General features: G+C 45.1%; 1 protein-coding gene across 1 annotated transcript in view; it reads right to left on the bottom strand.

The window, feature by feature from the left end:
- The window catches only part of Hn (phenylalanine hydroxylase), an 85060-nt gene that overhangs the window by 50226 nt on the left and 19257 nt on the right, over nucleotides 1-15577 (bottom strand). The window contains exons 2-3 of the mRNA XM_089560616.1: nucleotides 4100-4222; nucleotides 432-612 (exon numbers count right to left, since the gene is read on the bottom strand). Coding sequence (XP_089416742.1) covers nucleotides 432-612; nucleotides 4100-4222 — 304 coding nt within the window. The remainder of the gene's footprint in view (nucleotides 1-431; nucleotides 613-4099; nucleotides 4223-15577) is intronic.

Genomic DNA, 15577 nt, shown 5'->3' with positions numbered 1-15577 from the left:
ATTACCCCTTTATTTGGATTAGCCATAACCAGCAAGATTAGATCATCGCTTACTCAAAGTTTTGATTCAGGTGAAGAAATTAGGCAAAACTATATCTTAAGGTTGTATCCTGGAAGCCGCGTTTTAAAGGCAGTGGGCGGGTGTGCATGGACCATGCTTTACGTATTCGCGAGTTTATTTCCTGTTGAACAAGGACAAGTTCAACCCGTTTTGCTCTGATGTAATTATTCTCCTGACGTCTCCTGCAGATGCACAATCGGAGGCATTTTGGAGCGAAACCAGTTGACCGCAATGAGAAAGCTTCATATAACGAGAACATATAGTGTTTCAACAAGTAGATTTAAGGCTGAGGTCTGGCACACCTCTCATGAGCTCTGCAATGATCGTAAAAAATCAAAAACGTCCACAGGTACTGGAGCAAGCACGCTTACCATCGGATTTAGGCGGCAGGTCCCTGGAGATGACTTGCACATACTGCGACATGCTTTTGATCTCTTCCAGGGCCTCGTGCACTTTGCCTTCGGTCGGGCTGAAGTTCACGATGAACTCGTAGCCATCCTTGAAGCGGGCCGAGGACCTCGACTCGATGTGCACTAAGTTGACGCCATTGTCCTGCAAGTGCCAACTCCTGACTTACCAGCCTTTGTACGTTCATAGAGCAATAGTTAAAAATGTGAGCGCAGCTCGTTGTTGAGGTAGGCTTAATGTAAGGAATATGTGACGTAACGAGTCACGATCAAGCCCAATTTTCCACACTCAACTGCCATCTATTGAGAAAAATCTAGCAAAAGTGACGAAAGTGCACACATTTTAATCTCTGTTGGTCAAAGCCATGGAGTTAATTTTCGACCGTTAGTCGTTGCACCCGATTACCGCCTTCATACAGGTCCTACAGCTCACGACCTATTCCTGAAGTGTGTCGCTTCACAACAGTGAAGGCCATATAATATGCTTACGGCTCTAGAGGAGATTTGTGCTACTTGGCAGGAAGTATGGCCGAAGTGCAAGCGTGCACATGCTAAAAATCTTGAAGCTAAGTTTAGCTCAACAACAGTAGGCTTTTAAACGTAGCGCCTTGTGCATAGCAACAGGCTTGGAGCGAATTTCACGAGTAGCGGTTGCAAGCAGACCTTGCAGGAAGCCCCGGGATAGCCCAGCCTCAATGGATGACAAGGGGATGCCATGCTTGCTATATTAGCTGACTTCTAAACTTCTCGTTAGGAAAACCAGGTTAATAACAGTGCACCGCAGATTATTCGCAATGTTTGGAAATAGCACTTCCGTAGGCCTTCTTGTGTTCGTATACGCTTCGCAAAGCTTAATCCAGTTTGGGAAAAAGAAGGAAAGTTATCATAGAATGCTGATTACAACGAATTTGGTATGCGGGGAAAGAATAAAAAAAATGGATCGTGGTTTATTACTTCTCAGAACAAAAAATTTTCAGAAAGAACGATTTCTTGCTGGTGTACACCATGGCCACGTTATTCAGAGTGCCAGTATTCGAGAGAGAGAGAGACTCTTTAATGAAGAGCAGAGAATTTAGCCGGCGTTTTAAAAATCGCTGGCATGCTACTCTGCGTAGGGAGGGGAATTTGGGAGATAAAGACAGAAGGAGAGCAGAGTGGAAGAGGTCAAAAAAAACGAAGATAAAATGCGGCCATCAAATGAGTACTAAGGATGCAATGGCGAGTATTGATGTAACCTATGGAGTGATGGAGTGCATAGTCCGTCAAATGGGCTGACGAAGTTCACTGCATGAAGAATGCATGAAGGTGACGTGCAAGTGAATTTAAAGCTTATCGAGATGTCCAATGTCTTTTAAATATGTGAATAGAAAAGTCATTGCAAGTCTCTGTTGCCTAAGGCAGGCTAAGGGACCTAAAACTTTGTCCATTGTAAGGGGCACTGAGCAGAGCTTCTGCATGCAATGTTCATAGTACGCACGCTCGTTAGCATATGCAGGGCACTCAAGCAAGATATGCTCCACAGTTTCTATCGCGGCACAGTTGTCACAGTGCGGACTGTCCATTTGTCTAAAACGGTATCGTAAGCCGTTTGTATACGCAGCATTAAGACTAAGTCGATGATAAAGTGTTTCCAGATGTCGAGGAATTCTGGGTGAGAGTCTTGATCTAAGATGTGGGTCGATTGAGTGAAGAAATTGGTACCGATATGTCGGCAAACTCCAAAGCCGATACATTTCTTCGGAAGCAAAACTTTTGGCCACCTGGGACGCATCAGATTTCGTAAAAAAAGTTCTAATGTATCTCCGATGTTGATGGCCCTTACGGGCCGCTTCATCTGCTTTTTCATTAGCCTGAATGCCACAGTGAGCAGGTACCCACTGAAATGTTATGCAGTGGCCTGCGGCAATAGCTAAATGATGTAGATATCCGATGTCCAGGGAAACTGGCTGGTGATTCGTTTTCTTCAGCAGGTTGGCCAGGATCTGGAGAGATGCTTTCGAATCGGTGAAGATAACCCAACGGTCGGCGGTTCGGCGCAGGATGTAAGAAACAGCTTCCTTAATGCCGTGAAGCTCAGCTGTCGTAGAGGATGTCCTCCGCTGCAGCCGGTAAGAAAGGGCATGGCCTGTTGAGGGCACATAAAGGCCACATGAAGAGGTTTCTTTAGTAGTTGAACCATAGGTGAAGATATGGGTGTGCTGCCTATATTCCTCCGTTAAGTAGGCGAGAGTAGTTTGCAGAAGCGCTGCCTGTGGCATGCGGCTCTTTGCATTCACACCTGTAACAAACTTCTTCACCTTTAGAGGAGAGAGTGTCCATGGAGGAAAGGCCAGAGGTAGTAGTTTCTGTGGCTGATAAATAGTAGGGATGGGCAGGAGCTGCACTGCCTGGCCAAAGCTAGAGTTGCTGTGAGTTAGGTGGACACGGTGCAGGAAGTGCTTCTTCCCTTGAAGAACGTGGCGGAGATGGGTACGCATAGTTTCCTGGGCGGCAATCACCTCTAGTGGGAGACATCCTGCCTCCGCTACTGTTCCTGGTGCAGAGAAACCCTTTGGGAGGCCAAGGCATATTCGCAGGCAGTTGTTCCGTGCGGCAACGAGAGACTTTTTGCTTGATGTAGATAATCTTTGAAACACTGGTAGACAGTAGCGCAAGGTTCCTTCAACGTAGGCTTTTTCAAGCAGAAGCATTGATCGGCAGTTGCTACCCCACCTTGTTCCCGCCATGAACCTAAACACTTGCGATGCTGCAGTGATCCTCTCGCGGAGTTTTTTGATCTGAGGTGTCCATGACAGATTATAGTCGATTACAACACCCAGGAATCGCTGAGATCGTACATATGGTAGCGATCGTCCGCCTAGGAGCAGCGGATATCGGGTCATCGTTTTTCTTGTAAACGCCATTGCAACACTCTTTTCTGGCGAGAGACGAAGACCTCTGGAAGCCAGGTACATCGAAATGTGCAATAGCGCTCTCTGTAGACGTTGCTGGGTGATATAGCGCGAGCGTGATGCGGTCCAGATGCAGATATCATCAGCATAAATTGTTATACGGACCCCTCGCGGAAGGTTTCTTCTTATGTGTATAAGGGCAATATTGAACAGGAGAGGGCTGAGCACCGCTCCCTGTGGTACGCCCCTCTCTACTGCGTGAAAGCGCGTATTCGAATTTACACTGATCCAGGGAGCCAGTACAGAACCTTTATTTTTTCAAAATTAACTGAGTCTAAATATTCTGCTGGTTTTGAGAAAAAGAAAGGCGTATAACTGCCGCAGTTTGTAGGTGAATTTCTTCGCATACTCCAAGCGCGGTCGAGGTATTTTAGTAGGCTTTGGGTTAGAATACGATGGATATGAGTTTTTATGTAGTTGGAGCCTGTTTTATGGTGAGTTACGTAGACGACACTACTTCGTTATTGAATGTGGAAGTGAATACGCGCCCATCAGTGTAGTACACATGTTTTGTTTATGTCTGAGCTTGTGCGGCCCCTTGTTTCTCTCATCGTATAATAGAGAGCATGACATGCCCGAGAGGACAAGCCGCCTAGCATGAATCACATGCCGGATGATATGTCGAGACAAAAAGAATTTACCTATAGCCAACAAACTATAGATGCATGAAATCACTCTCACCTTGAATATCTGCAGAGCTCTAGCCAAAGCACCGACTTCTTCCTTCAGGGAGAAGATGACCGAGTTTGCGCTGCTGGCATTGCTTTTGGGTTCCATAATGTAGCCCTTGGAGACTCGTGTTGGCTGCAAAAGAGGCCAAGACAAAAATTCTACAACACTGCCGGCATAAACACGCCGTGCGCACCAAACAAGGCGGTGTGCATACACAGCAAGTGGAATCCGAAGCACAATTGCAATATACTAACCCTTGAAGTGTGAGAAATGAGAAGCCGTACTGCTTCTTAAAAATCAAGTGCGGCGCGCAGAATACGATTTCCGCGATTCAAAGCTGTACACTGGAAAGCGTATTCGACGTGGCCGTTTTGCTAAGCGAATCGTCTTTGTAAACAGCCAAGTTGTTTTCCCAAGACACAATGCGCACAGCTAATCCCACTTAAAAAATATTCACGCGGATGAAAAACCTAAGTGCCCTGAATCGCGTGTGTTCGCACCAAAATACGCTAAAAATAACAAGAAATGTGAAATATTTACGTAGTGTGCCATTTATACACCCTGCGTGATGTGAGAGGCGCAACCCAAAAGTTTTAATGTCAATAGCGGCTGTATAGAACTTCTCTATAAATGCTCCGTGTCATAATAATAATGTCCAGTGAACGGGACGAACAAATAAGCAGTTGATTACAGCGGTAATTTAATTATTTTGTACACAAATAGAGAATATGTTTTAATATAAGAATGAAATTTTTTTCGCGTACTCAATCCGCATTTTGGTGAAAGGTACACAGAACACGCAAAAAATTAAGAGCAAACATGAAAAACAGGAATAATTTCTCAAAATGCGTAAGTACGGTCAGCTTGTCACTTGTAGAAAAAGCAGAATTTGAAATTGTGATTATAATAAAAATTACATGTCCTACCGGAAGTTAATTTCTGGAAGTTCAGTTTTTGCAAGCTTTTTCTGGGAAGTTATTTGAGTGCTATGGTACAGGGAAAGCAGAGAACTTTAAACCATTTTGAGCGGGCAGAGTAGGGTTATATAGCAATGTTATGATGTCGGCGAGCCTTAACAGAGTCCAGTCGTTTTAGATAGTCAATAGGAAAATTAAAGAAAAATTCTCATATATAAGGAAGTACATTAACCACAAATGTGACACATCTTGATATAAAGAGTTGTAATACCATCCAGCGGCAATGAAATCGAAGACGATGCCACCGCTCCACTTTTAGATATTATTTGCACTTAACAAGCTGTACGTCCCCATTACAGATCGGAGTAATGGCATGGAGCCTGCATGGTGTTATACTTAAGACTGAAACAGCACGGAGGATTGAGACCAGAAATGACAAAACAAACGCTGAACTGTGGTCAACTTTATTCGAGCCGGTAGGCAAAACACCCTTATACAGACGCGGTAACCACAACGCGCAGAATAAAGAAAGTGCCCAGAATACATTGCTGTAAATTCAGATATTAGCAGGTGAGAAACGTGTCCTCCACGGCGCTGACTATGATAACGAACCTCCTGATTTGTTAAAAACCGCAGATAACTGGATGAGGCATTTCCTTTCTTGCTCAGGAATCTCCTTTGTCTCGATAATTTTCAATTTAGGCTGGCTAAACTGCAGTGGCAAAATTACAAACTCTGTGCAGGGTGGTGGCACTCCGAATTTCTTTTAGCGCATGATAAACTAGGATGCCCTACAATTAGGAAGTTCAGTGTAAGAAACGCATTCTTAAGAATGAACAAATTAGTGATCGAGTTGGAGCGACTTGGTAGAAAAATTATCGTGTCCACGCGCATTGCACAAAGACCAAAATCGGTTAATCACCCATCTCCCTCTTTTGCAGAATTGATGGTTTGCTATCACATTTATTTGCATGATAAGCAATTTTTGCACTGCCTGGAATCTTGATTTTATTGTTTTGCACGCACATTTTATTCTTGCGTTTTTTCTGGAAGCAGTTTATATTTTGTCTTAGCGCTCGTATTTATTTTATTTTATTTATTCAAATACCATAAGGGCCCACTGGGAGCATTACATAGGGGGGGACAAATGAGAGCACAATTTTCTAAGGCAAAAAGCACTTTAGGTGGTTAATACATCATGTTGAGAAAGAACATAACAACATAAAAACTGTTACAAAAAATGGACCAATAACAAAGAAAGAGAACATACTAGTTTGCTAGTAAGTGATATAAAAGCAAATCTGGTTACTGAACGCGCTGGGATTCCAGATATGTTAGCAATTCCGACTGAAATAAAGAAAACTGGGTTATGGTAGCGATACTGGAGGGCAACTCATTCCATTCTTTTATTGACAAGGTTAAAGGCGAATTCTTGTACTTTTCCGTACGAGCGAAGATGGGGGGATTAACTTTGTAGATATGATCGGTGCGACGTGAAGTATGAGGAGGCGGTAAGATGTGCGACCGAGCAAATGATGTACTGCTGTGAAAGAGAGTGTGAAAAAAAGATAATCTGGCAAATTTTCTGCGCATTGCGAGGGGCGGCATGTTGAGCTCTTGCTTCAAAGATGAAACGCTTTGAAATCTCGAGTACGATGATAAGATGAATCGCGCGGCTTTATTCTGAACGTTGTGAAGTTGACCCTTGTCTTGGTTCAAGGAGAGGGCTGAGTCGGGCTGGTTGGTTCATGTTGAATGGTATGGCAAAACAGCACTGACGGACGGGACGGAAGACAGATGAGACAGATGATGTCTCAGTGTCAGCGCATGTGTCTGTCTCATCTTGTTCCGTCCCGTCCGTCAGCGCTGTTTTGCCATACCTTGTCTTGGTATTTACAGTACGCGTCTTTCAGGCGGTATTACAGTTGATTATCGTAACGAAAGCAGTTTTCCCTTACGTGTTGTAACTCTTACAATACATGTGGCTGTGAGAGGCTCTAGGGTTTATTTCCATGTTGAAAGACCATGTTATAAGACTCCCAGACAAAGAGCCTAAGCAAGTGCCGCTCGACGACGGCGGTAGCGAAGCCTACAAACTTTTTTCTAGAATTCAATTCAATCCCCTCAAAAGAACGGGTGGTTATCTTGTAGCAGCTGGAGGACAGCGGGATGCCTCATTACGTCTCAGTATCCGCACGTTGTTTACTTGAACAGGCACATTGTGCAAAGACCTATCAGGAATCAATTCCAATATCTAGTCATTGATGCGCACGGAAACCAAACCACATATTCTTTGTAATAGCTCGCGCAGAAAGTTCTCTATGCGGAGTGCTTCAAGCCGTACAACTTGAAATCGAAGCACCTAAAACATCAGACATTTAAATTCTAAGCGCCTTTGTTCGGCTAATGCATTCTTAGCAAGGATATTCAGATGCAAAGAGAACACACATGCCCGCACACAAACACTCACATGCGTGCAGAAAGACAGACGGCACAGAACCAACTCCTTTAATTTTTGGTTTTCTTCCGCTGAAGCGGTGAAAGCTTTTCATTTGTCCAACGAACCGAATGCTCTCCAACAAAGAGGTGTTCTGAAAAATCAGCTTGTCTTTCGAACGCAAAACTCCAAGATGACTTCTGTATGGCACAGTCGTTCGAACAAGTGTTTATACCACGCCGCGCAGGGCCTTTGTGTTCTGAGAACCGACTGAGCAGGCTCATTAGGAATAAGTCAACAAGAACTTCTGAGAAAAATGAAGCCTGGGCTAATCTCAGGATGTGAATAGCGACGCAAAACATGCATGTGCTCAAAGCCGATGATTCCCTTCCTCAATACAACTCCCTGAAAATGTTGAAGGACCAATAAATGACGAACAGAAGGCAATAATGATAGCGTAGAGATTCAGTTTCACGGTGTGGGTGTCGAACAGTTGATACAGAAACGGTGGCCGTGTAGTAACTCCAAAACAAAAATTTCCGTGCTGCACTCCTGAAGGATACTAACACACAACTTCCATTTTCCAAATTTTCGAGCCAAAGCGGCCTGTTAAGAGCGGTAAACAGAAGCTAAGCCCTTTGAGCTCAGGTCGACCCTATCTATGACAGACCACTCGAGAACTCACTCGCTCACTGATCAGACATTATCCTGCTGCTAGTTCAACCAGATAGAATTTGGCATTGGCCTACGTAGGCGCATTGCGGCTTATCATTAAAAATAGAATATTTATTAGTAAGCTCATTGAACAATCGGTCAATATGCGCTGCACGAATAGGTGAGAGAGACAAATTGATAAGTCCAAAAACGAGGAGAAAAAGCTGTCCTGGCGTTTATTACTTTGTATGTATAGGGTGTAACGTCCAAAAGCGACTCAGACTGTGGGGACGGAGTTCTGATAAGCTCCGTATAACTTCGACCATCTGGGGCTCATTAACGTGTTCTGCCATTGCACAGCACACGGGTCTCGAACATAATGCCTCCATCGAAATGCAACCGCCGCGGTTGTGATTTAACCGGGCTCTTTCGGGTCAGCAGCCGAGCCCCATAACTACTGCGCCACTGCGGCAGCCCAGAAAAGCGTGACTTCCTGCACTGAAGCACGGTGGCTAGCAAAAGCTTGACGGTGTTAGCTAGGAGTAGGTCCCAAACTGCTTCTAACTCTAAGAATAAAGAAAAAAATATCTAAGCCAGATCCCAGCAAAAGGACCGAAATAAGTACTTGAACTCTTCCCGGAAGTGAAAACCATCTCCTCTTTATTTTTCCCGGAAGTAACGCCAACTGCAACAGGCCACGAATGACTTTCGCTCACGAGACCTTTGCTGTTGCGAGGGTGGTTGGTAGTGAGAACGGTGAAAGAAGTCCCGGGAGTCGCCCGTCACTTCCGTCAACTCTTATCGCCGAGCGCCAGTTGTGCCCCGTGGGGCGTCACCTACACTGATTCCTAGGGCCCTGGTCATTAAGCCCATTACTCCCACCTTCTCGCCGATACCTCCGAGCGAACTCGCATCTAGGTTCACGCTCTCACAGGTTGACAAGTCTCCCTAATGCGTTTCTGCAGTGCCTCCCGGTGGTCTCAGCTCTAAGGTGCGTCGCTGAGCTAGTAAATGACAGTCATTTGGTATATCCACCGTCAGGCAGTCCCAGATTCCTAGGAAATCTACTAGAAGTAGCGCATGTATTCCGGGTTAGCAGCCGGACCTCGGTGCCGCGGAAAGTAGCACTGCTAGTTGTCGGGCTTGGCCCGCGCGCGAATTCCGCTCGTCAAGGTCGCCCAAACTTGAATTCAAACTGTTCTGTGTCCGGCTACGCGACTAGCCACTACTCTTTCGGCTTGTTGTCCATGACATCGTTTTCTCGTGTTTTGCAAAGAGAAAGATGGTTTTTAGAGCCTTACTGTATCTGCGACAGATAACTTGCAAAGCATTGGAAGGCACTTAATTTTATTGCGACGCGTCACTGTATACCACATTGCTTTCTTAATCTGATTTGTAGCTAAAAAAACTCGAGAAGAACCGTAGATAAACATTCTTTTATTAAATTGATGTTTGTTGGGTTGTGTAAGGTTATCGTCCAAAGTTACACGACATTTCCGAGAAAAAGCTTGCATTTCCTTCAATAAAGCGTTAATACTTCGTCCTTATCGCCATTAATTTCATTACAATGATAGTGCTTTGATGTCACTACGAAAAGAACACATGCAACCTTGTGATGGAAGTGTATCGGCAGAAGCGACGTGAAAGGTAACTAATAAGATAGGAACTTAGTTGCCGTTGCATGTAGCAGAAGTGTAAACGTTATGTGTGACTTTCTCTTCTAGAACGACAGCTTGACGTGGTAGGCGGCAACAGCATCACCGGACGGGTTCAAGAAACAAAATCATGAAGAGAACAAATTTATCTAAATATGAGAATGTCTCTCCAGCAAGCAAAAATGCTTCGAAGAACATATGGGCAGGGTAAGGAACTTAGCATTGTCATCTGGGCTAGGTTTTCGTATGGGTAGGTTTTGGGATAATCGCCACCTTGAGCGTCCCGCCCTGGGCTTTCCTCGAACATCCAAAAGTACAAGAGAAATAGGTGTCTTCTTTAGATTCTGGAGTTTTTAAATGTGTTTATTTATATTTATTTATACAAAATACCCCTAAAGGCCCTCGAGAGGGTATTACATAGGGGGGGTTACAGGCAATTGATCAAAATAAAACAAAACCACACATATAAAACAACAAAACCTCAAATAAAACACTTAGCATGGCATAAATAAGCAAAAGAATAAAAAGTATGGCAGCGCGGCGAAGTGTGAAAATTACTACATTATTAAATTTGTACAAACAGAACACTAATGCAAGAAAAATTTTAGTAACATAACCTGCAAAAAGGGGAGCCATGAACTAGTAAAATGATGTAAGATGTTGGTTAGGTTTCGGTGTTCTCTACATGGTGAGTTAATACATGTTTTCCGTTGCGACTGGCAAATCTAAGGAATAACCTCAAGTATCCTTTAGTGTAAGAAAGTGGAGCCGTGCTGCCCTAATATGGTTTCGAGGAGACGTATTCAGGTTTAGCAATGCATTTGTCTGGAAATAAATTCCCTTGCTTTTTTTGATTTTTTAAGAAACATCCGACACTATGAAGACACAGCAGTACTGCACTTGTTACCACACTGTCCAGATATTCATTGTCCAGCGCTTCGGTAATACGATGGGTGGAGTAAATAATATAGGCCTAAATAATAGACGTTGATCTCTTAACTGTCGACCCATTTAAAGCACACTACGGAAAGCAGTGTGAATTACTTGTCCCAAAACGGTCCTTCACGACGGAAAATGCTGAGCTCCACGATGGTAGCGCTGTCATCGTGTATCGAAGAGTACTTACAAGAACACCACGGTGGCTGGTGTGACGTAATACTAAGTATCATGAAGAGCCCATAGTGCACACGAACCTCTAGATGTGGAACACGTGACCTGAGTATGTGCCCGGCTCCGTGCGGACGCCTGTACAAGGGAGCTTATCGTTGTGTTCCTAGCACGGTTTCTGTCTTCGACTGTCACCAACCTAGCAATTTTTCCAAGGTTGTAATGACTGCAAGAGTTTTTAAGGAGTTCTTTCAGTAGTTACCTGATTATGACAGTTAGAAATGCTTTCGGGAGCTACCTGCTTATGACAGAGAGAACTCACCGTGCGGAATGTTTTTTTTTCTAGACCAAATGTGCTCCTTCCAGATGCATCGTTGCGCAAGAGACATTTGTTTCCTTTCTTTAGTGGCCAACGTTGTTGGCTTGTTAGTGATTATCGACAGATTACCAGCGACAAGCGCAGGCTCCGCATAGTTGCACTACGAAATTTTGCTGTGTATAACAGAAAAGAGACGGCACTTTTCTCGCGCGCAACGTACAGAGAATCCCAGAAGTATGAAGTCGACTTTCTCGGTACTTATGCTGTCTTCTTTTCTTAAGCTTTCAGGTATTTTTTTTTTCCAATGCTAGAATGAAAGGCTTGATAGCGCTGTTTTCAGTTTCCTTATTTCCATTTTCCAGTATGAAGAGAACACAAAATAACGTTACAACATGTGATATCGGCAAAAGCTGGCTATGAATGCGAATAGGTTTCGAAATCTCAAAAGAAAGCACAGGGCACGGCGCGTAGGGCTCAAGGAAGGTATCTTGGTTTAAGGCTGACTTAGTACGGAATGCATAGAAGCGAAGAACTCTTCGCACATTGTTTACACTGCAGTATAATTTTTTTGAGAAAGCCTGGCTTATGTTAGAAAGTTTGGTATATTTGCTGCATGTGAGTAAAGAGTGAGTAAAGGCAAACAAAGCAACAAGCCCTCTTTCTTTCTGGAGCTATCTTCCACCCGAATCCAGCTTCTATTTACGCTTGGCGGGTAGTGTTGCCATAAGAAAAGAAACTGCCGTATTTCACTTGCATTTTGTTTCGAATCCGTTGCTTCCCAATCGGAGCCTAGCATATGGCGTCAGTTCGCGGGAGAACGATAGCTTAGTTTACTCCAAGGCATGCCGAACGCGTGCGTTTGGAGCTGAGCTCCCGGCGAGACCTATCGTTTACACGAATGAGTGAACATGCGCCACCATCCGAAAGCTTTATCTTCTTTAGTTGACAAAACCCTCTCTGTTGTTCTCTGTTTTTTTGAGACAAAAGAAAAAGCCTTGGATGCTCTCCTTCCCATCTATCCGCTTCCTCTGAGTTATTTTCTTTTGTGTGTTAATTCTCGCCGGCGAAAACGCGGTGTAATTCAATTAGCAAGGAGCAGAGCTGAGAGCTCGTTCATCTGGGGCGGAAATGAATGCAGCGAGGGAAGGAAAATATGGTGGGTATCGCTGCTCGCGGAATTGGATCCTCGCGCATTGAGCCGCTGTCGAGAAGACGTGGAACGGAAACAAAAGGAAAAGCTTTGCTAGGAATCCGGAGCTCAGCACAAGACTACATTCCAAAAGAAACGCTTCCCTCGCCGCGCGAAGAAACTCGATGTGCCTTGCAGATACGTTAGCGACACGTGCAGCTGACAGTAGGAAAAAGAGGGCTTCTCTGTGCTTACCTGAGTGGACATATCACAAGAGAGAATGATCCCAGATGGAGCGCGTTGTTTGTGCTCGCCTTGCCCGAGCGGACTGTCGGATTTTATCAGGGACGCTGCGGGGTGTGCGAGCTACTGTCAGGTTCGACGAGTTCTCCCTTTCTGCTGATGTTCTCACCCGATCATTTTTTTTCTTCTTCCTCGCCCAGTCTGCACGGTGAGACGGCCGCGTGAGTTGCCCTCCAAGTAGGTAATTTGCGCTCCCTCACCCTCGCCACTCTCTCTTTTTGGCAGGACTCCCGGCGGCCTTCTAGACAGTGCAGAGGACGCTGCTCGACTTGCTCTCCTAAAGACTCTTTCTTTTTCCGTGTCTCCTTCTGTCGCGTCTGCATCATGGTACAGCACCCTCTCTTACCTCTAAGCGAATCGCGCCATATTCTTGTCTGAATACCAATTTCGCCTTGTTCCCCAGCGCACGTCTCGAACTCGGTGCCGCAATCTGTCATTAGCCTCGACACACTTCAGGGTTATCTTCCAGCAGACTCTAATGACTGCAAAGGGCCCGGAAAGGGCGGGTGCCTCGCTTGTTCATATCGCTGTGATACATTGTACCAGTATACGCGCCTATTGTGACGGCCCGCACTAATCGATGAACAAGGTGAGAACAGGAAGATGTTGGCCTGAAGGGACTGGGAGGAAAATTCGGTGCAGGATGTTTTCGTTTCTGCACATTGCATGCTGTCGTTTCAGTGCCCACTAAACAACAAAGATGCAGTTAGGAAAGCAGGCTGTGGCATCACCTAAACAGTCAAGTTTGTGCACTGCAGAATGAAAGTGACATACGAGATCCCACTTTGCTAAGATTCGGCCTATCTATGACAAAGGGGACATTGTAATAATAAGTGTCTGGAAGAGCACAGCATCTCTTTGTGTTCTCATTACAGGCAGCTTTGCCAACACACTGCCAATCCAGTGACCACAAATACTCACCGCTTATCAAGCACGCTAAGATAATGGGGGGTGCGATAGACAAAAACCCACATGAAATTTTCAACACCTTGCATATAGGAAGATATGGCCCTGAAAAATGTGTCAGCGAAGGCTCGATTCAGTTGCACCAGTTTAAGCTGAAGGTTCCTGGTTTGATAAGGCCGTCAGTGCTTGGAGCGCGTGAGCATCGCTTTTGACCAAGGAAGAAGGCATTGCTTAAATAAACACATGTAAGTCCGCGCTTGTCCTGTTTACATCTTCCCTGTGTCCTGTCCTTTGCGTGGGTTTTGTTTTTAATGTCCCTGTGTGTAGCTCGTCAGTGGTTAAGTAGCGTAAGAGAAATTGTTCCTTTCTTCAACTGTTGTTTATTCAGACACCGTGCGCAATGACCACCAAGCCAATGCAACGCACGCCGTAATGATACTTTCTTCCTCTTCTGCGGGCATTTTGGCGCCTCCCAAACTTGCTGAGATTGCGCAGTGGTACCGGTAATGAAACGCTTGCATTACTATTTCTTTTTGAGCATTCAATCAATAAATCAATCAATCAAAGACTCTTTATTTACTGATTCAAGGAAACTTAATACAAACTATTTGGACCGATAGCATATATGGCTAGTATCCGGTCCGATACAAAACAGCATATTTGGGCAACCTCATAGGAAATATCCTTCTGTTTCCCTTCTGTTTACCGAGCACTGGAGGTTCCGAACAAGCGCAAGCCACTAACCACTGGGTTCCTCGTCTCTTGCCTACAGAACAGTTTGCCCCCGTTAGCGCAATGCTACTCCCGGTTTCCGCGTTCTCCGAATCTAGATCCTGCAGTGCTTTTCTCACGCATGACTTGCTAGGTGGACTGGATCTTCGTCGTATTATGCTTTCAGCGCTGTAGGATGAAACGGGATACAAGGACCCCGTCCGTACTTTCAGCAACCCAGTGATGCACTCGAGCCTCCATTTCTGGGTATGTAACGAAGCTATCGAAAAAGAACGGGCAGGAAAACAGAAGAATGCCTTTCTCGGTGACATCGGCAGTGCAGTCTCGCGCGCAAAACTTGCCCTGATCTGCTGTGGCCCGCCGGGCTTTGCGATTCTCTCTTATTGCTCTTGTTCTGGAGAGGCGGCAAAACGTTACTATCATGCTGAAGTGTTGCCTGTAGCTTCCTTCGGTGATCTCCTCATGCCGTGCACACAAGCACGAATATAAGCTTTTAGCGCTTCAAAAAAAAAAGAAGTGTGCGCAGTATCTATCATTTGTACTCACCAAAAGAATCACATTTATTTCTCCTGTTTCCCATGTTCTCCAGCTTCTGCCTACGGTATTTCTCTTAATTTCTTTCGGAATATTAGAAAATATAGAGACAGGGATAGAGAATGTGCTTTATTAATAAAACGCTAAAAAAAGGTATTACTGGAGGCACAGGAATAGGTAACCGCGCTTGGAATGAATTTACAACCTATTTCTTCGTCTACACACTTACATTGATAGGATAATATCTTCCAAATCTTTTTTTTGTACTTCTAAATATCTTACAGCTTATACTTTTCGCTCACAAAATCAGGGAAAACCGGTTTTCCCCAACGAGATTTTCGGATGTTATTGTCCGCGAAGGCGCAGAGGTAACCGGATCACCATGTCTAGCGCGGCTCAAAGCCAGTTTAAAGAAAGGCAAGGTGTTCGACAAACTGCAGTCGCGTTGACGGGCTCGCACGCTGAAAGAAACGCGTGTTTCCGCGCAAAGAAAATTCTGCCCTCAAACCAAAGAATTCCGGCATGAATGGTACAGTATATCGGCACCGTTGCCCGCTACCGTCGGCATTTAGCCGCGATACCTGAATGCGCCGTTGGTGCTCGCTTCTTAAAGTCGTCGTCTCTGAGTCGGTTCTTCTTGGTATTATATCTTAGGTTAATCCAGTTCATTGTGCGTGTGCGTGTGCGTGCGTGCGTGCGTGCGTGTGTGCGTGCGTGTGTGTGTGTGTGTGCGTGTGTGTGTGTGCGTGCGTGTGCGTGTGCGTGCGTGCGCGCGCGCGTGTGCGTCTGCGTGC

Source organism: Amblyomma mixtum, chromosome 9 (assembly GCF_055824585.1).
Source record: "Amblyomma mixtum isolate Tamu chromosome 9, ASM5582458v1, whole genome shotgun sequence".
In the NCBI taxonomy this organism is placed as follows: domain Eukaryota; kingdom Metazoa; phylum Arthropoda; class Arachnida; order Ixodida; family Ixodidae; genus Amblyomma; species Amblyomma mixtum.
The sequence above is the reverse complement of the archived record's forward strand: the minus strand, read 5'-3'. Positions and strand labels throughout refer to the sequence as shown.